The 27,338-nt window shown below is 45.3% G+C and overlaps 3 protein-coding genes across 6 annotated transcripts in view; all 3 read right to left on the reverse strand.

The window, feature by feature from the left end:
- Positions 1-21,119, reverse strand: part of LOC144695195 (uncharacterized) — a 161,309-nt gene extending 140,190 nt beyond the window's left edge. Inside the window, exon 1 of the mRNA XM_078566082.1 lies at positions 20,724-21,119. Within this exon, the coding sequence (XP_078422208.1) occupies positions 20,724-20,915 (192 nt within the window). The 5' untranslated portion in view covers positions 20,916-21,119. The remainder of the gene's footprint in view (positions 1-20,723) is intronic.
- LOC144695194 (uncharacterized) overlaps positions 1-27,338 on the reverse strand; it is a 59,262-nt gene that overhangs the window by 10,587 nt on the left and 21,337 nt on the right. The window contains 1 exon segment of the mRNA XM_078566081.1: positions 22,889-23,044. The gene's annotated coding sequence lies outside the window, so the exon portion shown is untranslated.
- The window catches only part of LOC144695247 (uncharacterized), a 486,191-nt gene continuing 464,452 nt past the window's right edge, over positions 5,600-27,338 (reverse strand). The window contains exons 1-2 of one of the 4 annotated variants that reach the window (XM_078566143.1): positions 22,889-22,990; positions 5,600-8,328 (exon numbers count right to left, since the gene is read on the reverse strand). In XM_078566143.1, coding sequence (XP_078422269.1) covers positions 6,941-7,903 — 963 coding nt within the window. In that variant the 5' untranslated portion in view covers positions 7,904-8,328; positions 22,889-22,990 and the 3' untranslated portion in view covers positions 5,600-6,940. Of the gene's footprint in view, positions 8,329-21,158; positions 21,666-22,888; positions 22,991-27,338 lie in introns of those variants that run through there. The other 3 variants (XM_078566144.1, XM_078566146.1, XM_078566145.1) reach the window with 3 other exon arrangements.

Raw genomic sequence — 27,338 nt, forward strand, 5'->3', positions numbered from 1 at the left:
TGAGACTGTGGCTGTGGTGGGGGAGTGTGTACCAATGCTGGTGAGAGTGGGGGTTTTCTCTGTTAAAAGGAAGAGCCACCTAACATCTAACTTAGTTTCTGATGAAAGGTCATCTCGAGCTGAAATATTAACTGTTTCTCCCCACAGATGCTGCCTGACCTGCTGAGTATTTCCATCATTTTTCATTTGATTCTAGTTTTTCAAACACAGAAACAGACCACTCGGCCCATCTGCTTTCTACTAGTGCTTATGCTTCACATGAACTTACTCCCTACCTATTTTATCTCACCCTATCAGCAGATCTATTCCTTTCTCCCTCATGGACTCACCTGGCTTTCCATCAAATACATCGAAACTATTTGCCTCAACCATTCCCTGTGGTAGCAAGTTCCCATTCTAATCATTCTCTTGGGAAAGAAGTTTCTCCTGAATCCCTCATTGGATTTATTATTGACCATCTTATATTTCTGGGCCCTAGTTTTAGATTCCCCCACACAAGTGGGAACATCTTCTCCATTTAGCCCCAGATTCTGAATCTTTGTTTGAATCAGTGTCCTGGTTTTGTTAGACTCTCCATCAAGGAGGACAGTCCAGTCGGGCATGAGGTGAGACTCATTGTGTGAGTATATGCCCCATGTCCCGACAGCCCTGCCCTATCCTGGGGTTGCCTCATGTGGAGGTTCAGCTCCTCTCAGCGCCAATTTCTGAGGCTCAACATTCACCTGGTCTGGTTCCTCTCCCGGGACGTCCTGGTCCGTTCGTCTCTCCCAGTTCCTCTCCTGGACTGTCCCAGTCTAGGCCTGGTTTGAGAATGATATTGTTCAGTGTGCAGTACACTAGGATGATTGTGACCATTCTCTCTCTCTCTCTGGGGAATACTATGATCCACCCCCAGGTGTAGCCAGTACCTGAAACAATTCTTCAACATCCCACTAGCTTTTCTCTGTGAGCTGCCTCAGAGAGACACAGGCATCAATAAACAACATCTCCTCCTCAATGTGTGTTGCATAAAATGGTGGCATCAGCCTCGGAAGGAAGGGATGGACCTTGTCCCTAATCACCAACTCCTCAATCCTCTCTATCTCACTCTATCTTTCCTATCTCACCTCCTCCAGTATTATAAGGGTAACAGGGTTACAGAGAAAGTTAACTATTTGAAAGCTCTATCATAAATGAAAACAGAAAGCAGAAACTCCTTACAATATTACTGAGCATTTTTAACTATTTCTCCTGTTTATGTGACACAACTGAAATAAACTATTATCTGTGGGCCTGTAGTTTGCTGAAATAATTACTGACCACAGCATGTAGACTGGAGTCATGAACATGACTGACTGTTGGTGCCTGAACGCCCAAAATCCCTGAGTGTGATTTGAAGAGCCGCCTCAAACAGGTGCAATCGGCAGACACTCACCACTCTCATATTTCCCATCTGGGGCCGTTTCTGTGGTTGGTACCAGCTTCCTGGGTGATGTTTCATAAACCAGAGTTAAAGATCACAAAAGTTCAATTTATACTTGTCATCCATTTAAAGTTCCTGATACGGTCAATTTCAGTCAGAGTGAAACCCACACAAACTTGTGTAAACTCTTGTCCATGACCTGTTGCAGAACCTGAAGCTGTTGCATATTTGTCAAGGAGTTTTACGAAAGCAAACATTTAAAAAAAAATTATACAAGACCAATTGAAGCAGTTTTATTTAAGGGTGGTACATGGTGATCATGATCGGTGCAGTGTGTAAACATCCACAGGATAATTTCTTCACTCATTTTACACCATGTATGTGTTTCAGTAAACCACAGTAGATTTTGGAGCAATGTTTCTAATGAGAGTCCAGGACCTCAAGAATTATTCGTGTGGCCCTGACAACAACTTTAATGTATGTTCATGGAATAATCAAGTAACTCACCTCCTGACTCCCCAAAGCCTCTCCACAAGGCACAGGTCAGGAGTGTGATGGAATACTCCCCACTTGTCTGGAAGAGTGCCGCTCCTACAACACTGAAGAAGCTGGACACCTTCCAAGACAAAGCAGTCCCGCTTGTTTGGCACACCATCCACAAACATTCACCCCCTCCACCTCTGACACACAGTAGCAGCAGCGTGTACCACCTACAAGATGCACTGCAGGAACTCACCAATGTTCCTTCGACAGCACGTTCCAAACCCATGACAACCACCATCAAGAACGACAAGGGCAGCAGACAGATGGGAACGCTACCACCTAGAAGTTCTCCTCCAAGTCACTCACCATCCTGACTTGGAACTATATCGCTGTTCCTTCACCGTCACTGGGCCAAAATCCTGGAACTTCCTCCCTAACAGCACTGTGGGTGTACCTACACCACATGGACTGCAGCGGTTTAAGAAGGAAGCTGACCACCACCTTCTCAAGGGCAATTAGGGATGGGCAATAAATGCTGGCCCAGCCGGTGATGCTCACATCGCATGAACGAATATAAAAAAAAATCCATCTGGAATTGGACTTCAACTCACAACCTTGCTCCCTAAGTCAAAAGTTTGTGGGTTCAAGTCCCACTCCAGGACCAATCGTGGCTGACACTCTAGTGCAGGACTGAGAGGTTGGAAGAGATTACGGAGATAAGGAGGGGAGAGTCCATGGAGGGATTTGAAAGCAAGCTTAAAAACTCACTAAATTAACACTGAGCTTTCCTGGGAAGAGTGGGTTATTCCTCAAGTTTTATTCCTGACAGACTGTTAGAACTGTGCCCAAACAATAGAACTTTCATGAGTGAATGAAAGCAGAATGGTTAATCAGCAGTACTGATTGAAGACAATCCCTTAAGATGTCCATTCCAGCTGACACCAGGGACTTTACCACCTTTCACAGCTTCAGGAACCCAGACACAAAGACAACACTGACACCTCCAGCTCTAACTAGTTACCACTTTAAATAAAATCAAACTTTACAGGGGGAAAAGCACTCTGTACACAGTGTTGGGACTTAACCCTTTAGAAACTGAGTCTAATACAACAGGAATATGATAAGTTTTTATCAGTTGTGACTTAGTTAGCACTGAGTCAGAAGGTTATGGGTTCAAGACTCATTCTAGAGGCTTGAGCACTGAGGCAGCCATTCCAGTGCAGTACTGAAGGAGTGCTGCACTGTAAGAGGTACCATCGTTCAGATGAGTTAAACCAAGCGCCCATCTGTCCTCTCAGGTGAATGGAAAAGATCTCATGACACTATGTTGTAGAAGAGCAAGGGAGTTATCTCTGATGTCCTGGTCAATATGGACCCTGCAATCAACATTACAAAAACAGATTATCTGGTCATCATCACACAGATGTTTGTGGGAGCTTGCTGTGCACAAATTAGCTGCTAGTTTCCTAAATTACAATAGTGGCTACGGCCGAGTTTGTGAAAGTTGATATATAAATACAACTCTATCTTCGTTAGGGAGATATTATGCTTCCTGTGAACTGGAAATTATAAACCCATTGATGGAGAAAGTATACCAGCCACAGTGACCTTGACCAATAGATTGTGTACAGGATTCTTACTGTAGGCTCCCGAGTGTTTCAGTGAATAGGAACGCACCATGCTGACAAATCAGGTAGTTTGGGTTAAGTTTAAAAAAAGATGAATTTATCGTGAGTTTCAAATCTATCCAAAAGATTGACTAAACAGCAGACAAACAACAACACAATATTCAGCTTACATCAAACATTAAAACAACCAAAATAACAAAGCATTTGAAAATGACTCAAGATCTGTTGCTCAATATGAAATGAATCTTGGAAGAGTGTAAGGTGAACATATCACACTGTTATTACATTGAGGTATGATGGGCTGAGGGAACTCAGGTCTGTAGAGACTCACTCCCACTCCCTCACCATACTCAGGATAGTAGTCCTTCCAGACAGGAGAGCACAAACATTCCCCAATGTTTTAGTCAAACACCTGTCACCTGAGAATCTGTCTATAATTCACATCACCAACTAAAGCAGGGTCTGATTCTATCCCATACCCATTCCTGAAAGTTGGTTCACTTTACTAACATAAAGTTAGTATTACTAACATACTAACATACACACACACTCACATCAGGGGAAACTCTCAGAATATGACAGACAGAAGTTTCTTTAAAATCCCTGTGCTTTAGTCTGGCTCCCAATTCCGATGGTCAGAAATGACATCGAACTTTAGTGACGCAGGATGGAGTTCGTTTCCATCATACAAACCCACCAATGGTTACAGAGATCCAGTGGTCACATGGGTCCATGGACCAATCAGTTTCCACTCCTGGAAGACATTCTTCCCCCCCAGGTGAGTTGGACAGCGCTTACTAATTCCCAACTCTCTGCCCTTTGACCCTCCATTCACCACAATGCTTCTGTAGCCATCAATCTGGTTTAACCGCTCCCTCATATCCACCTTCTACACCCTTGTTCCCAAAATCACCTTTACCCTTTTGCTTCCTGGTTGATCTCCCTGCTTCTCTACTCCAAGGGGTGAAGATTTGAGCGTATCTGGTACACAACTGGTTTAGCCATCCATCACCAGATCTGACTGGACCACATCAAGCACTAGTGGTCCTGCTTTCCTCTGCCAAAAGTGCTCATTACTCCAGGACCATCCTGAAGAGAAAAGATAACCCACAACATCTCTCCAAAACCAACTGTGTCCTTGTGGAACTTATATTCCAGCTGTAAAGAGCTCTGTTTAGACCCTATATGGAGAACTGTGTTCAGCTCAGGGCTCCGCACCTCAGGAAGGATATATTGGCCTTGGAGGGAGTGCAGCATAGATTCACCAGAATGTTCTTGGGGCTAAAAGGGTTAAATTCCGAGGACAGGTTGCAGAGACTGAGCTTGCATTCCCTTGAATGTAGAAAATTAAGGGGTAATCTAATTGAGGTGTTTAAGATGATTAAACGAGTTGATCGAGTAGTTAGAGAGAAACTATTCCTCTGGTGGGAGAGTTCAGAACAAGGGGGCAGAGCATTAAAATTCCAGCTGGGCTCTTCAGGGGTGATGTCAGCAAACACTTTTTCACAAAAAGGGGACTGGAAATCTGGAACTCTCTCCCCACAAAAATCTGTTCAGGCTGAGGGTCAATTGAAAATTTCAAACCTGAGATTGATAGGTTTATTGTTAGACAAAGGGATTAAGGGTTACAGACCCCAGGCAGGTAAGGTACAGATCAGCCATGATCTGATTGAATGGGTTAATAGGTTCAAGGCATCACTCCAGTTCCTACATTCCTTAAATTCCTCTCCATTGCCCTCTCCACTCTCATCTCCAACAACAATTGGTCATTGTCATCCTCTTCAACGTCCAGCTGAGCTTCCAACCCCATCCCCTCTCCATCACAAAGATCACCCATTTCCCTCTGTATTCCCTCTGTAACATCGCCCATTTCCAACACCCCCACCTCGTATTAGTCCATCTGCTGTTGAAACCCCCATCCATGCTGTTGTTGCTTCTAGACTAGACTAGACCATTCCAATGCTCTCCTGTCCAGGTTCCCATTTCCACCTTCCATAAACTTCAGGTTAGCTAAAACTCTGTTGTCTCTATCCTAACTCACACACCTCTCACCCCTGTGCTCGCTGACCTACACTGGTTTCCAGTCCCCCAAATTTAAAATTTTCATGCTCAAGTGCAAATTGCTCCATAGGCCTCACCCCTCCCTATCTCTGTCACTTCTAGCCCCTTCTCCCTCCAAGATCTCTGCATTCCTCCAATTCTGGCCTTTAGTACATCCGCCCCACTTCCTTCCCTTCACCATTGATGGCTGTGTCTTCATGAGCATGGAGCCTGAATTCCCTCTTTAAACCTCTCTGCATATTTATCTCCCTCTTCTCACTTAAATCCCATCTCTTTGACTAAACTTTCAGACATCCTGTCTTCCTCATCAGCTCTCCCTTGCTTTGAGGATGACGTCTACTCAGCATGGTTTCTGCCATGGGCCTTCATGTGAATGATCAGGCTGATTCTCAACCCACAGCTCTCTGTGCACATGGGGCAGGACGTCCCACGTGATAGTGGGATCCGGAGGATGGAATTGTGGGATCCGAAGCACGGAGTAGTGGGATCTGGATTCTTTTCCTTCCTTCTCTGCCTCCTCATTATGGAGTTTGGACTCAAAGTGAGATGCAGCTTGAAGTAACCCCATTCTGAATGATTGGCAGCAAGGTCCTCCCAATCGTTGAGGTCAAATCTGCCTGCTTCATTGAGAGTTTCAGAGTGTCTTTGAAGTGTTTACTTTGTCCTCCCCTGGAATGTTGACCTGGTGGGACAGACTGTTTTTGGCCATCCGGACACAGTGGCCAGTCCATCGAAGCTGTTTCTGCAGGACATTTTCCGGAGTGCTTGTGGACCTGGCTTCAAGAAGGACGCTGGCATTTGTTCAAAGCTCCTCCCATTGAATCCGCAGGATTCAGCAAAGACATTGCTGATGGATTTTTCCTAATGCTCTTAAGTGCCGCTCACACACAGTCCAGGTCTCACAGCAGTTTAGGAATGTGGTAATGACAACTGCTCCGTACATGAGGGACTTGTGTTGTCTTTGTTTTTACTTTTCTTTTAACTCTTTCATTTTAATTGGATCTGAGTGTCACTGGCAAGGCCAGCATGTGTTGCTCATCCCAAACTGTCTTTGAGAAGATGGTGATGAGTCACCTTGTTGAACGTCTATAGTCCAAACTTTATTACATACATCACACTGATGGGGTTTCTCCCCTGTGTATCTGTGTGTTGATGGACCAGGAGATACACTGACTGTGCGAAAGCCTTGTCACATACCTCACACCTGAATGGTTTCTCCCCTGTGTGAATCCACGGGGCTTCAATCAGAGGATTGGGTGAAAGCCTGGTCACAAACATCACGGAGTTTGCTACTTGTGAATTCTCTGGTGAACCAGCAGGGTCGAAGACTTTACAATACGTTTATCACAAACCTCACACTTGACGGTTACTCCCCTGTGTGGATCCTCTGATGGATCAGGAGGTACGATGACTGCGAGAATGATTTGTTGCACACCTCACACTTGAATGGTTTCTCCCCAGTGTGGATGCGTCGGTGTTTCACAAGCGGCGATGACCATGTGAAGGCTTTGTTGCACATCTCACACTTGAAGGGTTTCTCGCCTGTGTGAATACGTTTGTGTGCGCAGAGATCCGATGACCTTGAGAATGATTTGTCACACACTTCACACGTGAAGGGTTTCTCACCCGTATGAATCCTCTGGTGCATCAGGAGCTCAGAGGAGCGAGTGAAAGCCATCTCACAAACCTCACACCGGAATGGTTTCTCCCCAGTGTGAATCCTCTGGTGTCTCAGGAGAACAGAGGAGCGGGTGAAAGCCTTGTCACAAACCTCACATCTGAAGGGTTTCTCCCCTGTGTGAATCCTCTGGTGTATCAGTAGGGTCGAGGACGACACAAAAGCTTTATCACAAACATCGCACGTGAATGGTTTCTCCCCTGTGTGAATGCGTTGGTGGGTACGAAGGTTCCCTAACTGTGAGAATGACTTGTCACACACATCACACGTGAACGGCCTCTCCCCTGTGTGAATCCTCTGGTGCCTCAGCAGATCAGAGGAGTGGGTGAAAGCCTTCTCACAAACATCACAACTGAAGTGTTTCTCCCCTGTGTGAATCCTCTGGTGTATCAGGAGTCTCGTAGATGTTGGAAAAGCTTTATTGCAAATCCCACAATTGAAGGGTGTTTCCCCTCTGAGGATTCTCTGATGGACTAGGAGATACGCTGACTCTGTGATTGATTTGTCACACACCTCACAACTGAACATGTTCTCCCCAGTGTTGGTGCATTGGTGTCTCACGAGTTTCGATAACTGGGTGAAGTCTTGGTCACACATCTCATTCTTCAATGGTTTCTCTTCCATGTGGCTGTTCAAAGATACACCTAGCATGTGCAGACACCATATGAGCCTGTGGAGACGTCCTCACACACCTCACACTTGAACAGCATCTCACCGGTAGGAATGAGCCAGCTGTTCATGAGGCTTGATGAATGATTGAATCTCTCACCACATTTGGAGCCCACTCACCAGCCTCACCCTGACTGATCATCCACAGTCGAACCTTTGGAAGGGTTGGTTCTGATGGAAGGTTCCACACCACGACCAGTTTCAGATCTGATGATATGTCAAAGCTCCCCTGATCCGACCGATTTCTAGATGATGGTTTCACTGTCCAACCTTCTCTGTGTTGAGCAATGCTGTGAAGGGACTGGATGTCTTCCCACAGTTGTGCAGCTGTTCCCTGGATGACGGTCAGGATCTACCTGCGGTGTCTATCCTGTCTGTATTCTCTGGTGTAGTATGGTGCAATCCTTCTGTAAAAAAGGAAAAGGAAACATGATTTCATCCAACTCCCTCTCCTCCTTTGCTGAAGGGGCTGACTCCTCAGATAGAGACTGTTCCACAGTGAGTGCCAGTCTGCTATTCCCCTGTGTGGGGGATCAGATGCACATCCTTTCTATTTCCTCACTTAACGGTCACACACCCTCTGTTTCCAGCAGGGACACTGGATAGTGACCAGGAGTAGATAACGTGGCTACTTTCTTTCCTCCGCCCAGGCTTTTGGGAAAGGCCAAGGCTGTCAGGTAAAATCTTTAAAGAAGGCATCAAAAGACATTTCAATAAATGTGTCTCCAGGTATGGCAGCCAAATTGCTATCGTGCTGGATTAACAATCCAGAGATTGAGAGTTCAAATCCAACCACTGAAAGTTATATACATAGAATTACAGTGCAGAAACAGGCCATTCGGCCCAATTGGTCCATGCTAGTGTTTGTGCTTCACATGAGCCACCTCTCACCCCTCTTCATCTCAGCCGACCAGTGTATCCTTCGGTTCCTTTCCCCCTCATGGTGCTTATCTAGTTTCCCCTGAAAGGTATCTATGCTAAGGGGAGGCAGCGGCATAGTAAGGGAAAGTGGTGACGTAGTTGTATTGTTGCTGGACTTGTAATCCAGAGGCCTAGGGTAATGTTCTGAGGGTTCGGGTTTGAATCACAACGGCAGATGGTGGAATTTGAATTCAATAAACATCTTGATGATGACCATGAAACTACTGTCGTAAAAATCCATCTGGTTCACTCACGTCCTTTATGTAAGGAAATCTGCCTACGTGTGACTCCAGATCCACAGCAATGTAGTTGACTCTTCAAATGCAATTAGGGGTGGGCAATAAATGTGGGCCTAGCCAGTGATGCCCACATCCCATGAACAAATAAAAAATAACCTCAGCTATTCTATGCTGTGCTCTGAATTAGTGAAATAAAACTTTAAAACAAACAAGAAAACCTTCAGGTTGCCCTAAAAACCCAAAATTGGTCCTTCAGGAAAGGGAACTTGCTACAACTGCCTGGTCTGGTCTACATGTAACTCCAGTCCCACACAACATGGTTGACTCTTAACTGCCCTCTGAAGTGGCCAAGCAAACAATAATAAACAATCACTACAAAGTCCAATAATAAGAGGAAAATCAGATAGATATGGACAATCCTGGCATTGTGTCAGAATAAGATTAAGATGATCTCAGCCCAGTGAAATCTGTAAAGTCTCTCTTCCCAAGGTCTAAAGACAAGTACCCGAGTGAGGCGAGCTGCCCCACAGACTGGTCAAGTAGCAGTGATACTCACTGAATCGTATCACTCTGGAAACATCCCAGACTCCCCGTCACCATCCCTGGGTATGTCCCATCCCACTGGCAGGTGGGGAAGTCTCAATATTGACTCCATGGAGTCTCATGGCTTCAGGTCAAACAAGTTCAAGAAAAACGCCCACTCCCCTCCCAACTGATGAATGAGTACTTCACCATGTTAATCATCACTAGGGAAGTAGACTAAGGAGGGATCCCAAAACTGGGTATCTATGAGGTGCAGTGAGCCATCAGCAGCAGCAGGATTGTATTCTACCACAATCTCACAGCCCAGCACATCCCTTATTCCATGATGATCATCAAACCAGTAGATGGACATGTCAGGAGCAACAGTGGCACCCTTTCTGCCACTGGCCTCTCTGTCCACTGCCTCCTCTCTATCTGGGCTGAGATCAGGAACTACCCTCAACACCACCCGCCACCATGCAGGGAGGGGGACTGAAGCCTGAAGGTGGATCCTTCAGTGCTCCTCGACACACTGAGTTTGAGCTAGTGTGCAGCCATTCCTACCCTGCTCTGCTGCCAGTTATAGGTTATAACCCGATCTCCCTTTACAATGAGTCTGCTCCTTCACTGGGAGACAAATCACAGCGAGGGTCAGTAGGATAGTGAACTATGAGGGGAAATCACACTGCTCCCACTGAATGCTTGGCCAATTTCTGACTTTTTACAGGACAATAGACAACAAAACTTGCATTTATATAGCACATTTAACATATTTCAATGTCCTAAGGTGCTTTGCATGTGTGTTAACAAAGTTTGGGAGCTTGCTGTGCTCACATTGGCTGCCACGTTTCCTACATTACAACAGTGACCACACTTCAAAAGTATTTCATTGGCTGTAAAGACCTTTGGGACATCTGGTGGTTGTGAAAGGCTCCATGTAAATGCAAGTCTTTTCTTTCTTTTCTGAGGAGGTTACAGAGATGGAGGGGGGGAGGTGGGGTGGGAGGTCTTGGATGGATTTGAAAAGACAGGAAACATCCAGATCACAACACACAGACAGAACTGACCATTCACAGTCCACAGGATAATAACCAGCTCCCAACACACACACACACACACAACTCAACAATAGGAAATCAGTAAGAATCCTCAGACACTCTGCACCTCCCAGATAATTACACCTCACCTTCTCATATTCTGTAATGACCCATCAACAAAACTCAGCCTGTAAATCAGAAGGGAAATGCTTCCAATAAACACACTCAATATCCAACACACAGCTCCAGGCAAACAGTTCAGCACAAAGCACCGAGTAAACAGCTCTCTCAGCTGGATGTTCTCACACAGCATAAGGGGCATTTCCACAGCTGATTCCCCACAGGATAGTCAGGCTGCCTGAAGATTAGTGTGGATATTATGGGATGTAATTATTATAAATTGTGTTCGTTCACTCACCATCTCCTGAGTTGGTTTTGAGTCCCTACAGGAAGTGAAGCAGCTGTGGAAGAGGAAGAGGAGGGAATGGGCAGAGTGGGTGGGGCTCTCTGATTGACGTCTCTCACAGCCAATCCAAATATTTCTGGAGTAACATGAGTTTCCTGAAGTTTGGGAAACTGACCGGTGAAACGGAGGCGACTTTGAGCAGCAGATCAGGTGGGGATTTAAACTTGTCATTGTCCCATCTGAATAAAACCTCACTTATTGCAGCTGCTGTCTCAGTTCCCCCAGCAAACGTTTGACAGAGATTTCTAGTGTGGGAATAGGATTCTTCATCCTCAGAGGCTTTCAAACTGACAACATCAGTGTGGGATGTGTAGCCTCGGATGTGTTTGACAGCAGATCAGAAGAGGAAGACCCACAGCATCCAAGGCAGCAATGACGTGCCGTGGTGGGATCAGTACATACACAGGAGAGAAGGGGCACAGGAGAGCGAACTGAGGTCAGGCGTGAAAAGATTGACTCTGTGACTGGGGGAGCGACTTGTCAAGTGACACTCACTCCTCGCCAGACCTCTCTGTTGGCCTCTTGCCCCTCGCCTGCTATCACATTTTGTGCCTGACCCCTTGCTTTACCCTTCACCCTGCACCTCTTTCCAGTCCTTCCATTTCAGGATTTGGGAGACGTCAACACATTCAAGGACTTCGGAGAAGAAAGGGAGGTTGGAGATGGGACGGTAGTTTGTGAGAATGGAGGGAGTCGGTTTTGTGAGGAGAGGGGTGATAACAGAAGATTTAAAGGAGAGAGGGACATCTAAAGAGAGAGAATCATGAACAATAGCAACTAACCTGGGTCAGTCACACCCGGATCACAATCAATACTCACCTGCCTTACATACTCAGATGCTCCTGTATTACTGACCTTCATGTCATCGCATGCTGTGTTCGGGAGCAAGACCCAGACAAATCGGGGGTGAAGAGAAGAGTCCTCCAGACACAGTGCATCCAGTGGTGGGAGGGTGCACTGCTGACCAGTAACACTGAGGAATACCAGGTTGTTCTGCAGTGTGGCTGTTTGAGTTAGTTGGATTTAGGGTGTTAGGTTTTTGCTTGATGTGGGGATCCTCTATCAGTACCGAGTCTGTAGGTTGTTCCACACTCCTGGATCTACCCACTTTTCTCCAACAGTTTCATTTCTCCTGACACCAGGGACTTTACCACCTTTCACAGCTTCAGGATCCCAGACACAAAGACAACGCTGACAGCTGTAGCTCTAACTAGTTACCACTTTAAATCGAGTCAAACTTTCAGGCTGCCACTTTACAGGGGGAAAAGCTTTCTGGACACAGCCTTGGGACTTAACCCCTTTGAAACTGAATGTAATACAACAGAAATATTATGTTAAAAGCAAAATATTGTGGATGCTGGAAATCTGAAACAAAAACAAAAATAGCTAGAAAAACTTAGCAGGTCTGACAGCATCTGTGGAGAGGAACGCAGTTAACGATTCGAGTCCGTATGACTCTTCATCAAAATTGAAGAGAAATAGAAATGTGGTGAAATATAAGCTGTTTAAGGGGAGTGGGACAGGTGGAGCTGGATACAGGGCCAGTGATAGGTGGAGGCAAAGGAGAGATTGCCAAATATGTCATAGACAGAAGGACAAAGGGGTGTTTACGGTGGTGATATTAGTTGAGGAATGTGCTAATGGGGACATTAAGGGTAGAAAGCAGAACGAGCAAGGTACAGATAGCCCCAGTGGGGGTGGGGTGGGGGGAAGGGATTGAAATAAGCTGAAAGGTGGAAATAAAACAATGGATGGAAATACATTTTAAAAATAATAATAGAAATAGGTGGGAAAATAAAAATATATATGTTAAAAAAGTAATAATTATTAGAAAAAAGGGGATCAAAAAAGGGGGTGAGGATAGAGGAGAGAGTTCATGATCTAAAATTGTTGAACTCAATATTCAGTCCAGAAGACTGTAAAGTGCCTAGTTGGAAGATGAGGTGCTGTTCCTCCAGTTTGCATTGAGCTTCACTGGAACATTCCAGAAGGCCAAGGACAGACATGTGGGCATGAGAGCAGGGTGGAGTGTTGAAATGGCTAGTGACAGGAAGGTCTGGGTCATGCTTGCGGACAGACCGAAGGTTTTCCGCAAAGCGGTCACCCAGTCTGCGTTTGGTCTCTCCAATGTTGAGGAGACCGCATTGGGAGCAGCGAATGCAGTAGACTAAATTGAGGGAAGTGCAAGTGAAATGCTGCTTCACTTGAAAAGAGTGTTTGGGCCCTTGGACGGTGAGGAGGGGGGAAGTAAAGGGGCAGGTGTTGCACCTTCTGCGGTTGCGTGGGAAGGTACCGTGGGAGAAGGTTGAGGTGTAGGGGGTGATGGAGGAGTGGACCAGGGTGTGCCGGAGGGAACGGTCCCTACGGAATGCCGCCGTTGGCGGGGGGGGGTGGTGAATGGAAGGTGTGTTCAGTTGTGGCACCATGCTGGAATTGGCGGAGGATGATCCTTTGAATGCGGAGGCTGGTAGGGTGAAAAGTGAGGACGTGGGGGACCCTATCATGGTTCTGAGAGGAAGAGGAAGGTATGAGGGCAGATGCGCGGGAGATGGGCCGGACACGGTTGAGGGCCCTGTCAACCACCATGGGTGGAAAACCTTGGTTAAGGAAGAAGGAAGACATGTCAGAAGAACTGCTTTGTAAAGTGGCATCATCGGAACAGATGTGACGGAGGCGAAGGAACTGAGAGAATGGGATGGAGTCCTTACAGGAAGCAGGGTGTGAGGAGCTGTAGTCGAGGTAGCTGTGGGAGTCGGTGGGCTTGTAATGAATATTGGTAGATAGTCTATCACCGGAGATTGAGGCTGAGAGGTGAAGGAAAGGAAGGGAAGTGTCAGTGATGGACCATGTGAAAATGATGGAGGGGTGGAAATTGGAAGCAAAGTTAATAAATTTTTCCAGATGCAGACGAGAACATGAAGCGGCACCAAAGCAGTTATCAATGTACCGGAGAAAGAGTTGTAGGAGGGGACCAGAGTCGGACTGGAACAAGGAATGTTCCACATACCCCATAAAGAGACAGGCATAACTGGGGCCCATGTGGGTACCCATGGCCACACCTTTTATTTGGAGGAAGAGAGGTAAGTTTAAGGAGAAATTGTTCAGTGAGAGAACAAGTTCAGCCAGATGGACGAGAGTGGTGGTGGATGGGGATTGTTCGGGCCTCTGTTCAAGGAAGAAGTATTATGTTATTTTCAGCTGTGGCTTAGTTAGCACTCTGGTCTCCGAGTCAGAAGGTTATTAGTTCAAGTCTGACTCCAGAGACTTGAGCACTGAGAATGACACTCCATTGGCATCAACATTGGCATCTCCATTGGCATACAACATTGGCATCTACCCGGCAATGTGGAAAATTGCCCAGTTATTCTCCTGTACACAAATAGCAGGACAAATCCAACCCAGCCAATTACTGTCCCATCAGTCTACTCTCGATCATCAGTAAAGTAATGGTAGGCACCATCAACAGTGCTATCAAGCGGCACTTGCTTAGCAAGAACCTGCTCACTGATGGCCAGTTTGGGTTCACTCAGCTCCTGACCTCATTACAGCCTTGGTTCAAACATGGACAAAAGAACTGAACTCCCGAGGTGAGGTAAGAGTGACTGCCTTTGATATCAAGGCAGCATTTGACCGAGTGTGGCATCAAGGAGCCCGAGCAAAACTAGAGTCAGTGGGAATCAGGGGGAAAGCTCTCTGCTGGTTGGAGTCATACCTAGCACTAAGAAAGATGGTTTTGGTTGTTGGAGGTCAGTCATTTCAGCTCCAGGACATCACTCAGGAGTTCCTCAGGGTAGTGTCCTAGGCCCAACCACCTTCAGCTGCTTCAACAATGACCTTCCTTCCATCATAAGGTCAGAAATGGGGTTTTTCACTGATGATTGCACAATGTTCAGCACCATTCGTGACTCCTCAGATAGTGAAGCAGTCCATGTCCAAGACCTGGACAATATCTAGGCTTGGGCTGACAAGTGGCAAGTAACATTCACGCCACACAAGTGTCAGCCAACGACCATTTCCAACAAGAGAGAATCCAACCATTGCCCCTTGATGTTCAATGGCATTACAATCACTGAATCCCCAACTAACAACATCCTGGGGATTACCATAATACAGCAACCCTGCTTAAACCACATGGGCAGGCAGAATTGGTTTGAACCATATGCTTGTAAAAACCTAACCCCTTGTTCACATTGTCAGGGGCAAATGTTGGGGAAGGATGTGAAACTTTAGGTAACAGAACAAGATTAACACTTTCAGCTCGGGCTGTATTCCCTGGGGTTTAGAATGTCGACTGGTGATTTGACTGAGGCTTTCAGGATATTAGCAGCAACAGCTGGTGTCTTCTATCTATATGTAGGAGCAGACTGAAAGAGTGCTGTTGTTCTTGGTATGGAATCAGTAAATAAAAGCTGAGAAATGAAGCAAGACTTGACTTCAGTGTTCTGTCATTCACCACCTGGCTATCTGAGCTTTGACAGCCTAGCTGATAGATACAAGATGGGACAACTTGTCACAGAGTCATCATGTTCTGGTAGAAACGTCGGCAACATGAGGTGAGAGTGGGGTCACTCCAGTCTCTTCAATGAAAATGTGACCATTTGCTGAGAGAACATTGCCAGTTCCAGGGAGTTCGAGGTTATGTTCCATTGGAATGTAACTCTCTGGAGCCTCAGGGAGTAGGGGAGAAATTGCTGAGAGTTTTCCTGAAATGGTCACATTCCAAGAGACAGCATTCCTAGGTGGTGGGACAACAGCGAGCGAGTTGATGCTGTCTGCCAGATGAGTCAAGCTTGATGGATCTGATAGAAATGTACAAAATGATGGGTAAGTGAAGAGTATGTGCAGACTGTGCATTGTATCTGAGCCCTGCCTGGTGTGTGATTCAGAGATTTCACCCAGTCAGTAGCTGAGCCCAGTGACAATCCCCAGACTGTAATTTCCCCCCACTAGAGAATTCAGCTCTTCCTCCATCTGTTCTTCACTAGGATCCGTGTACAAATCGGACACACGTTAATTTCCCTTTCATGTTTAACTCCTGATCTTAAACTTCTCAAGTCACTGAAATAAAACATAAGAACATATGAAAGATTACAGGCAGGAAAAGATCCTCTGGCCCGTCCAGCCTGTCCCACACAAATGCAGTAAAATATATTGACTTCTCCAGTCCAACCGAGACTGTTACCTCCTGGGAGAGACCAGAAACAGGTTCAAAACCAACGTTCATTTCAGAGAAAACTTTCTGGGAAATTTGTAAGCTGGCCAAGGTTTTATATTTTATTTTAGTCGGCTTTAGTGCGCTTGCTTAACTTGGTCATTTAATACTCACATCAGGTGACCAGAAAAAGAAGCCATGCTAATGCTGTTAACCTTTTACAACAAACTAACCCAAAACAGTGTTACGAAGCGGTCACTGACTAGAAACACTCAGCAGGTCTGACAGCATCTGCGGAGAGGAACACAGTTAACGTTTCGAGTCCGTATGGCTCTTCAACAGAACTAAGGAAAAATAGAAAAGAGGTGAAATTAGAAGTCTGTTTATGTTATTTCTGTATTTCTTATGAGAGAATTAAGGTGCTGTAACAGCTGGAAGAGAAAAGCCATAAGCCTTGGACTCCCTCCCTATCAGGAACTTACACTGTCCTTGATTGTTGAGTCTGTCTTATTGAATGGGAGTCCTGTAAAGACATCACGGTAAGAGACATAGCTTAAAGGACGGTATTGTTTCAGTTTAAGACAATGTGTGTAATTAGCTAGAACCAATGGAGTTAACTCCTAGCACATTAGTGACAAATTATAAACCAATTAGCCATTTCCAATAACTCGGCTAAGGTGGGGTTACAACATCTCTTGAGTATAATAAAAGGATTGTAGAAACCATCGTTAGGAAGTTAAGGATTGTATAAGATTAAAAGAAAAGGCATTTAAAGTTGACAGAAGTAGTAGTAAACCTGAGGATTGGGAGGTTTTTAGAATACAGCAAAGGAAGACCAAGAAACTGGCAAAGAAAGGGAGAGTAGAATATGAACGCAATCTAACAAAAAAACATAAAAACGTACTGTAAAAGCTTCTATAGGTATGTAAAAAGGAAGCGTTTGGATAAGACAAATGTGGGTCGATTGCAGGCAGAGTCAGGAGAATTCATAATGGGGAATAGAGAAATGGCAGAGAAGCTAAATGATTACTTTGTGTCTGTTTACACTGAGCAAGATACAGGAAATCTCACAGATTTAGAGAAACAAGGGACTAGGGAGAATGAGGAGTTGAAGGAAATTAGTATAAGTAAGAAGGTTGTATTGGGGAAATTAATGGGACTGAAAGTTGGTAAGTCCCCCAGACCTGATATTCTGCATCCCAGAGTGTTGAAAGAGGTTACTATCGAGATTGAGGATGCATTGGTGATCATTTTCCAAAATTCTATAGATTCTGGAATGGTTCCTGAAGATTGGAAGGTAGCAAATGTCACTCCACTATTTAAGAAGGGAGGGAGAGAGAAAACAGGGAACTACATACCAGTTAGCCGTACACCTGTAGCAGGGAAAATGCTAGAATGTATGATAAACAATGTGATAAATGGATACTTGGATAATCATGATCTGATTGGGCATAGTCAGCATGGATTTACGAATGGGAAATCAGGTTTGACGAATTTGTTGGAGTTTTTTGAGGATATTGCTAACAAAACTGATAAAGGGGAGTTGATGGAGGGAGTAAACTTGGGTATTCAGAAGGCTTTTGATGAAGTCCCCCACAGGAGGTTGATTAGCAAAATAAAAGCACATGGGATAGGAGGCAATATAGTGGCATGGATTAAGGATTGGCTAACAGGAAGAAAACAGAGAGTAGGAATAAACGGGTCATTCTCATGTTGGCAGGCTGTGACTCGTGAGGTACCGCAAGGATCAGTACTTGGGCCCCAGCTGGTCACTATATCAATGATTTGATGTAGGGTCCAAATGTAATATTTCCAAGTTCGTGGATGATGCAAAGCTAGGTGGGAATGTGTGTTGTGAGGAAGATGTAAAGTGGCTACAAGAGGATTTGGACAGACTTACTGAGTGGGCAAGAACATGGCAAATAGAATATAATGTGGAAAAATGTGAGGTTATCCACTTTGGCAAAAGGAACAGATGTGCAGAGTATTTCCTAAATGGTAAGAGATAGAAAGTACAGATGTTCAAAGGGACCTGGGTGTCCTTGTCCATAAGTCACTAAAAGCTAACATGCAGGTGCAGCAAGCTATTAGGAAGGCTAATGGAATGTTAGTCTTTATCGCTAGAGGATTTGAGTACAGGAGTAGTGAAGTCTTGCTCAATTGTGTAGAAGCTTGGTTAGACCGCACCTGGAGTAGTGTGTGCAGTTTGGGTCCCCTTACCTCAGAAAGGATATTATTGCCATGGAGGGAGCGCAACGAAGGTTCACCGGACTTGTTCTGGGGATGGCGGGACTGTCTTATGAAGAAAGATTGGGCAAACTGGGCCTGTATTCTCTCGGGTTTCGAAGAATGAGAGGTGATCTCATTGAAACCTACAAAATACTTAAAGGAATAGAAAGGGTAGATGCCAATAAGATGTTTCCCCTAGTTTCAATTTCAAATTTCAAAATAAGGGAGATGCCACTTAGGACCGAGATGAGGAGAAATTTCTTTACTCAGAGGGTTGTGAATCTTTGGAATTCTCCACCCCAGAGGGTCGTGAAAGCTCAGTCATTGAGTATGTTTATGATAGAGATTGATAGATTTCTGATTCACAATAATGTAAAGGGTTATGGAGACAGTGTTCGATCAGTTACGATTGTATTGAATGGCAGGGTAAGCTTGACAGGCTGAATGGCCTTCTCCTGTTCCTATGCTCCTATTATGTAAATCAAGTGTGGAAGAACCGGTTTAGATCTTCGGGGGTAGGTGAGCATCCTCCTATCAGCGCAAAGGTCATTTCCAACAAACCTCAGGGACAGGTGAGTATTGAGTGTGGTTAGTCCTGGGTCTGGTTCAGTGATGGATTCCCTGTCAGTAGAAATCCCAGTAAGGTGTAGTGCTTCTCGGAGGCAGTGACGGTTTCTCTGTTGGTGTGAGGAGTTGAAGTTGTCCATTTCTCTTGGATTGATCACCCATTTGAAAGTGTGGAGTTGGTAGAGTTTCATTGATAAGTAAACTTTTCCTCTATTCTTCCTCTATTCATTTGCTGATAAGTTTCTAAAATTTGTTTATAATCAATAAGCTCTGAAACCATTTACTAATTTGGTGTCTGAGTCTTTGCCTGGTGGTTATCTCTCCGACAAACTCAGTTTAAAAGGGCGGTTTGGGTTCCAGTATTAGGCTGTGCATCGCTAAATTAAAACAAGTCTAAAATATCAAAATACCCCTTCTAAAACTTACAATAGTACGAACATACATATGAACATACGAATTAGGGGCAGGAGTAGGCCACTCAGCCCCTTGACCCTGCCCCGCCATTCAGTAAGATCATGGCTGATCTGATGTAACCTCAACTCCACATTCCCACCTACCCCCGATAGCCTTTCACCCCCTTGTTAATCAAGAATCTATCTAGCTCTGCCTTAAAGATATTCAAAGACTCTGCTTCCACCGTCTTTTGAGGAAGAGAGTTCCAAAAGTTCACAACCCTCTGAGAGAAAAAATTTTCCTCATCTCTGTCTCAAATGGGCGACCCCTTATTTTAAGCAGTGACCTCCTAGTTCTAGATTCTCCCACAAGAGGAAACATCTTTTCCACATCCACCCTGTCAAGTCCCCTCAGGATCTTTTATGTTTCAATCTCAGTCCCTCAGCACCGGCATTGTCGTCACTCATTATTTGATGTGAGTGAAAGCAGTTCCTTGTTCTGTGAATATCCTTTGCAGTGAGCTTGTGTAGAGGTTCAGAGTCTGATGGCAGATTGTCTATAACTTGGTGAGGGAGTCCCTGTGTGGGTTCACTAATGTTCCAGGAGGTCCAACAACTGTGTGAAGGTTTTATTACAGAACTCACACTGATAGCGTCTCTCCCCTGTTGAGTGCATTGATGGACCAGGAGATACACTGACTGTGTGAAAGCCTTGTCACACACCTCACACCTGAATGGTTTCTCTCCAGTGTGAATCTGCTGGTGATTCAGGGGATCAGAGAGGGTGAAAACCTTGTCACAAACATCACACTTGAAAAGTTTCTCCTGTGTGTGAATCCTCTGATGTTCCAGGAGGGTCAAAGAAAGCTTCATCACAAACATCACAATTGAAGGGTTTCTCCCCTGTGTGGATTCTCTGATGGAGCAGGAGGTTTGATGACTGTAAGAATGATTTGTCACACACCTCAAAGTGAATGGTTTCTACCCTGTGTGAATGCAATTACATACACGGAGGTTTGATGACTGTGAGAATGATTTGTCTCACACTTCGCACGTGAACGGTTTCTCACTGGTGTGAATGTGTTGGTAACTCAGCAGCCTCATAGATATTGGAAAAGCTTTATTACAAACCTCATACTTGAAGGGCTTCTCATCAGGCGTCTCACAGATATTGGAAAAGCTTTATTGCAAATCCCACAATTGAAGAGTTTCTCCCCTGTGTGGATCCTCCGATGGACCAGGAGGTTCCATGATCTCCCAAAAGATTTGTCACACACATTGCATGTGAATGGTTTCTTCCCTGTGTGAATGCGTTGGTGTGTGCAGAGGTGCGATGACACCGAGAATGTTTTGTCATGCACCTCACACATGAATGGTTTATCCCGTGTGAATCCTCTGATGGAGCAGAAGTCACAATGAGTCAGAGAATGATTTGTCTCACACGTTACACTTGGAACAGTTTCTCCCATGTGGATGTGGTGGTGTATGCAGAGGTTTGATGAGTCAGAGAATGATTTGTCACACACCTCACATGTAAATACCTTCTCCCCTGTGTAAATGCATTGGTGTCTGTGGAGATTTGAAGAGTCAGAGAACGTTTTATCGCACCTCACATGTGAATGGTTTCTCCCCTCTGTGAATACGTTGGTGTATGAGGTGAGATGATTGCAAAAAAGATTTGATATACACCTTGCATGTAAATGGTTTCTCACCTGTGTGAATGTGTTGGTGCACGAGGAGGGCTGATGACTGCGAGAAGGATTTGTCGCACACGTCACACGAGAATGGTTTTTCCCATGTGAATGGGCAGGTGATTCACCAGCCCGATGACTGTACAAAGCCCTTGTTACACACCTCACATTTAAAAGGCTTCTCCCCAGTGTGACTGCGTCGATGATTCTCGAATGTCGATGGATGTGTGAAAGCTCGATCACACACCTCACACTTGAACAGTTGCTCTTCCATGAAGCTGCCCTTATGTCACCAGTTCGACAACAGATGCACCTTGTGTGTAAGGAAACTTTATGAGCCTGTGGAGCCCTCCTCACACTTGAACAGCCTCTCACTTGTAGGAATGAGTCAATGGTTCATGAGGCTCGATGAATGATTGAAGCTCTCACCACATTTGGAGCCACTCACACTTCTTCCCAGCCTCACCCTGACCGATCGCCCACAGCCGAACCTTCGGAAAGATTGGTTCTGATGGAAGGCTCCACACCACTGACCAGTTTCAGATCTGATGATGTGTCAAAGCTCCCCTGACCTGACCGATTTCCAGATGATGGTTTCACTGCCCAACCTTCTCTGTGTTGAGCAATGCTGTGAACGGACTGGATGTCTTCCCTCAGTTGTGTAGTCATTCCTTCGATGATGGTCAGGATCTATCTGTGATGTCTATCTGCTCTGTATTCTCTAGTGTAGTACAGTGCAATCCTTCCGTAAAACAGGAAAAGGAAACATGATTTCCTCCGACCCCCTCTCCTCCCTTGTTGATGGGACTGACTCCTCAGTTTATTTTTATTTGTACTTTCACAGGATATGGGCACCACTGGCTAGGCCAGCATTTGCTGCCCATCCCTAATTGCGTGGTTGCGGTGAGCCACTTTTTAAAAAATCACTGCAGGCCTTGTGATGTAGGTACAGCCAGGGCCATGGAGAGAAATCATGGGCCCTGGTGCTTCTCCTGTTTCGCGGCCCCTTATCTCCACCACCCCCAGCCCCTTTAACCCTCCCCCTCATCCTTCAGGCACCCAGAACTATGAACCATAGTCACAGTGGGGTAAAACTGTTTCCAATAGCTTTAGCAAAACCTCTTGGCTTTTGTACTGTATGCATCTATTTATAAAGCCCATTGAAAGCTCAGGTTTCAGTATGATAGATGTTACAACCACGGCTCTGTCAGACAATTACACACAATTTGGTCATGCATACTTTGCAACCAGCTCCATTTCTTTGATCCTGGTCCTATGCAATATCCAGACAGCAACATCCAAAAGACTTGAACCTAACAAGCACTTCAAACAACAATCCCATGTGCAAGTGAGAATATCTGAACTAACTGTGAAATATTCTATTGGTCAATGATTCCTGCTTTCACTTCCAAGTTTAAAAATTGCAAAATCTTCCAGTAAGTTAGCACCAACCAATTCACCAGTAATATTGCTATTTCTATCCACACAAGTGGGCTTTGTTAACAGAAAAATTACACTTTACATTGAGTGATCAATATTTTCTAATCTTAAATTGAAACTAACTACACTTCAAATGTCCAGAATGGAGCATATAATAGGAGAGGAAACTACTGCAGAACGCTGGAAATGTGAAATATAAACAGAAAATTTATCTTTGTACTTCAGCAGGCCAGGCAGCACCTATTGAGAGAGAAACAGAGACAAGGTTTCAGGTCCACCATCTGCACTGGTTCTCACGAAGGCTCACTGACCTCTTTCTGTCTGCACAGATGCCACCAGTGATGCTGAATGTTTCCAAAACCCTCCCATTTCTATTGGCGCAAAAGTAGCCCCTTTCACCAGCTCTCCAAAAAGCAACCAGATTCCTGTGAGCCCATCATTCCCCTTCAGCAGCAGCTGCTTGAGATCTGGTTTGGAACAACATTAAACATCAATTTAAAAATACATTAAGGTGTGAAGAAAACATAAACAACCTGCTGGGCAAAAACAAAATCAATGCCAAAGCAATAAATTGATAATTTTTAAAAATGAGTAACCAATAAAAATGACATTTAAAAACTGCCAAGCAGCAGAGCGACCTAATAAAATCCTTTTTTGCCTTCTCACTTAAGAAGAGCTGGAGAGAGAGAGAGTCAGAATTGGCCCCAAGTCCTGGTCACAGGGAAGGGGGAGGGGACCAAGGCTGAGCTAAGGAGATGGGTTTAACTAACATTAACATAGTCATACAGTCATAGAGGTCTACAGCACAGAAAAAGGCCCTTCAGCCCATCGAGTCTGCACCGGTCAAACAAATACCTAACTATTCTAATCCCATTTTCCAGCACTAGGCCCATAGCCTTGTATGCCATGGCATCGCAAGTGCACATCCAAATTTTCTTAAATGTTATGAGGGTTCTTTACCACCCTTGCAGGCATGGAGTTCCAGATTCCCACCACTCTCTGGGTGAAAAAACTCTTCCTCACATCCCCTCCAAACCTCCTGCCGCTTACCTTAAATCTATGCCCCTTGGTTATTGATCCCTCCACCAAGGGGAAAAGTTCCTTCCTGTCTACCCTACCTATGCCCTTCATAATTTTATACGCCTCAATCATGTCCCTCCTCAATCTCCTCTGCTCCAGGGAAAATAACCCCAGTCTATCCAATCCCTCCTCACAACTAAAACTCTCCAGCCCAGGCAAAATCCTGGTAAATCTCCTCTGCACTCTCTCTAGTGCAATCACATCCTTCCTATAATGCGGATTCCAGAACTGCACGCAATGCTCTAGCTGTGGCCTAACCAGCATTTTATACAGTTCCAGCATAACCTCCCTGCTCCTATATTCTATGCCTTGGCTTTTTTTTTTGGAAAAATATACTTTATTCATAAAATATCTGGAAGAACATTCCAAGCCATTTCAAAATCACCATCACATAAGTACAATCAGATTCAACTTTTATACATAGATCACAAGGTGCATCAATATGCCTTGGCTAATAAAGGCAAGTATCCCATATGCCTTCTTAACCACCTTATCTACCTGTCCCACTACCTTAAGGGACCGGTGAACATGCACACCAAGGTCTCTCTGATCTTTGGTACTTCCCAGGATCCTACCATTCATTGCGTATACCCGTGTCTTGTTTGTCCTGCCCCAGTGCATCACCTCATACTTATCGTAATTAAGTTCCATTTCCCACTGATCAGCCCATCTGACCAGCCTGTCTATATCCTCCTGTAATCTAAGACTAACCTCCTCCTTATTTACCACCCCACCAATTTTCCTGTCACTGCGAACTTACTGATCAACCTTGCGTTTGTCTCTGGTGGCCCACACTCTGAGCTGGCCTTGGCAAAATTCATATGAAAGTGGGGGTCGGAAACGGGCTGCCTTTCAGCCTGGATGTTCCTCCTCTCCCGGCCTGGTGTGTGGATAGGGTTTTCGGGAGGGAGGAAAAGAAGTGTGTGTCCCCACACTGAGCAGACTTGTGCCTGGTTCATTCCCAGTCTCAGGGTTCTCTCGCTCACTCACACACTCTCTACCTGTCACATACACACATGTGCACTCTCTCCCCCACACACTCACTCTCTCCCACACCCTCAAACACACTCTCTCACTGTCTTTCACTTAGTCTCTATCTCACTCACACTCCTCACTCACTCCTTCACCCTCTCATTCACAGAGGGGAAGCCACGGCTACAGCCACCAATGACTGAGACAGGCTCCATGGAGAGGTAAGAAAGGGAAGGAATGAGGGCCAGAGACACCAGGGGCTGAGGGTGAACTGGGTGGAGAGGTCGGGAAGGGAAGGGCCAGGGGTCAGAGTGTCCATCGACTGAAGACAGATTGGATGGACAGGTCAGGAAACAAAGGGCCAGGGGTCAGAGGCATCCAGGACTGAGGGCGGACTGGGTGTAGATGTCAGGAAGGGAAGGGCCCTGTCAGGGTAAACTAAACATAGGGGCACGAGGGGTTTTACCTGACCTTGCTCTCCAGCAGCCTCCAGCCAGCTCTGAAGAAGAGTGAAGAAAGCAGCAACTGACATCACCCAATGAGAACACTGCACGAAGTCAGTGAGAAAGGAGGGACTGGCCAATCTGGCAGCTCCTACTCATCCAATGATTGGCTGCTGTTCAGGAGAAGAACAATCATTGGCAAAATAGCATGTCAATCAGGATGGTCTATGCACCAGATTGGCTGCTTTCAACAATAACCAACTTGATTGACAGGCTATTGGCCAATGAGTCCAGGCACCCCTATAGGCACGGGCCCTAGTGATCAGCACCATCACCACCCCCCTCACACAGACCCAGCTTCTCATATTCAGTCATAGCTGCCATGTTTCCTAACTTACAACAGTGGCTACACTTCAAAAAACACTTCATTATCCGTTACGTAACTATGGATGCCCTGAGTTTCTGGAAGTTGATCTATAAATGCAAGTCTTTCTTTCATAAGGAATCATTATGCTTCCTGTGAACTGGAAATTATAAACCCATTGATGGAGAAAGTATACCAGCCCACAGTGACACTGACCAATATATTGTGTACAGGACTCTTACTGTAGGCTCCTGAGTGTTTCAGTGAATAGGAACATACCATGTGACAAATCAGGTAGTTTGGGTTGAACTAAAAAGTAAATTTATTGTGAGTTATAAATCTACACAGAAGATTGATTAAACAGCAGACAAACAACAACACAATATTCATCTTACACCAAACTTTGAATCAACCAAAATAACAAAGCATTTGAAAGAGACTCAAGATCTTTCCCAGAACATGAAATGAATCTTGGAAGAGTGTAAGGTGAACATATCACACTGTTATTACATTGAGGTATGATGGGCTGAGGGAACTCAGGTCTGTAGAGACTCACTCCCACTCCCTCACCATACTCAGGATAGTAGTCCTTCCAGACAGGAGAGTACAAACATTCCCCATGGTATTAGTCAAACACCTGTCACCTGAAGAGGATCTGTCTATAATTCACAGCACCAACTAAAGCAAGGTCTGATTCTACCCTATACCCACTCCCGAGAGCTGGCTCACTTTACTAACACAAAGACTACGCGAAGACGACAGATAGATGTTTCGTGAAAATCCTGGAAATTGTGTGAAGCCTTTATTACAGAACTCACACTGATAGGATTTCTCCCCTGTGTGAGTGCATGGATGGACCAGGAGAGACGCTGACTGTGTGGATTCATTGGTGCTTCAGGAGAGAGGAGTGGGTGAAAGTCTTGTCACAAAGTCACTCCTGAAGAGTTTCTCCCCTGTGTGAATCCTCTGTTGCCCCATCAGGGTTGAAAACATCACAAAAGCTTTAACGTAAATCTCACACTGGAAGGGTTACTTTCCTGTGTGGATCCTTCGGTGGAGCAGGAGGTTTGATGAATTTATGAAGCCTTTGTTACACAGCTCACACCTGAATGATTTCTCCCCTGTGTGGATCCTCTGGTGCCTCAAGAGATCGGATGACTGTGTGAAAGCCTTCTAACAAACCTCACACATAAAGGGATTCTCCCCTGTGTGAATCGTCTGGTCTATTAGGAAGAACGTGGACTTTGTGAAGGCTTTGTCACACACCTCACACTCGAACATCTTTTTCTCATGGTGGATGTGTCAGTGTTTCCTAATCGATAAGTTTACAAATATTTGGTCGCACACCTCACGCTTCAACAGTTTTTCTCATGTGAGTGCGTCGATGATACACCAACCCTGATAATTGTGCAAAGCCCTTATTACACACCTCACACTTGAATGGTTTCGCCCCTGTGTGAACACATTGGTGTTGCAGCAGCATCGATGGCTATGTGAAGGCTTGGTCACAAACCTCACATTTGAAGGGCTTCTCTCCTGTGTGAATCCTCTGGTGTCTCCGGAGATCAGAGGATCGGATGAAAGCCTTATCACAATCCTCACACCTGAATGGCTTCTCCTGTGTGAACCTGCTGGTGTGAGCGGAGGTTCGGTAACTGTGACAATGATTTGTCGCACCTCATGCTTGAATTGTTTATCCCCTGTGTGAATGCATTGGTGATTCACCAGGGTCAATAATCGTGCAAAGTTCTTACCACATACCTCACATTTGAACGGCTTAGCCCCTGTGTGAATCGCCAATGATTCAGGAGAGTCGAAGAGTTTGTGAAGGCTTTGTCACACAACACACACTTGAACAGTTTCTCCCCAGTGTGCATGCGTTGGTGTCTTCGGAAGTCAGAT

This window comes from Cetorhinus maximus, chromosome 21 (assembly GCF_964194155.1).
Source record: "Cetorhinus maximus chromosome 21, sCetMax3.hap1.1, whole genome shotgun sequence".
NCBI classification, from domain to species: Eukaryota; Metazoa; Chordata; class Chondrichthyes; order Lamniformes; family Cetorhinidae; genus Cetorhinus; species Cetorhinus maximus.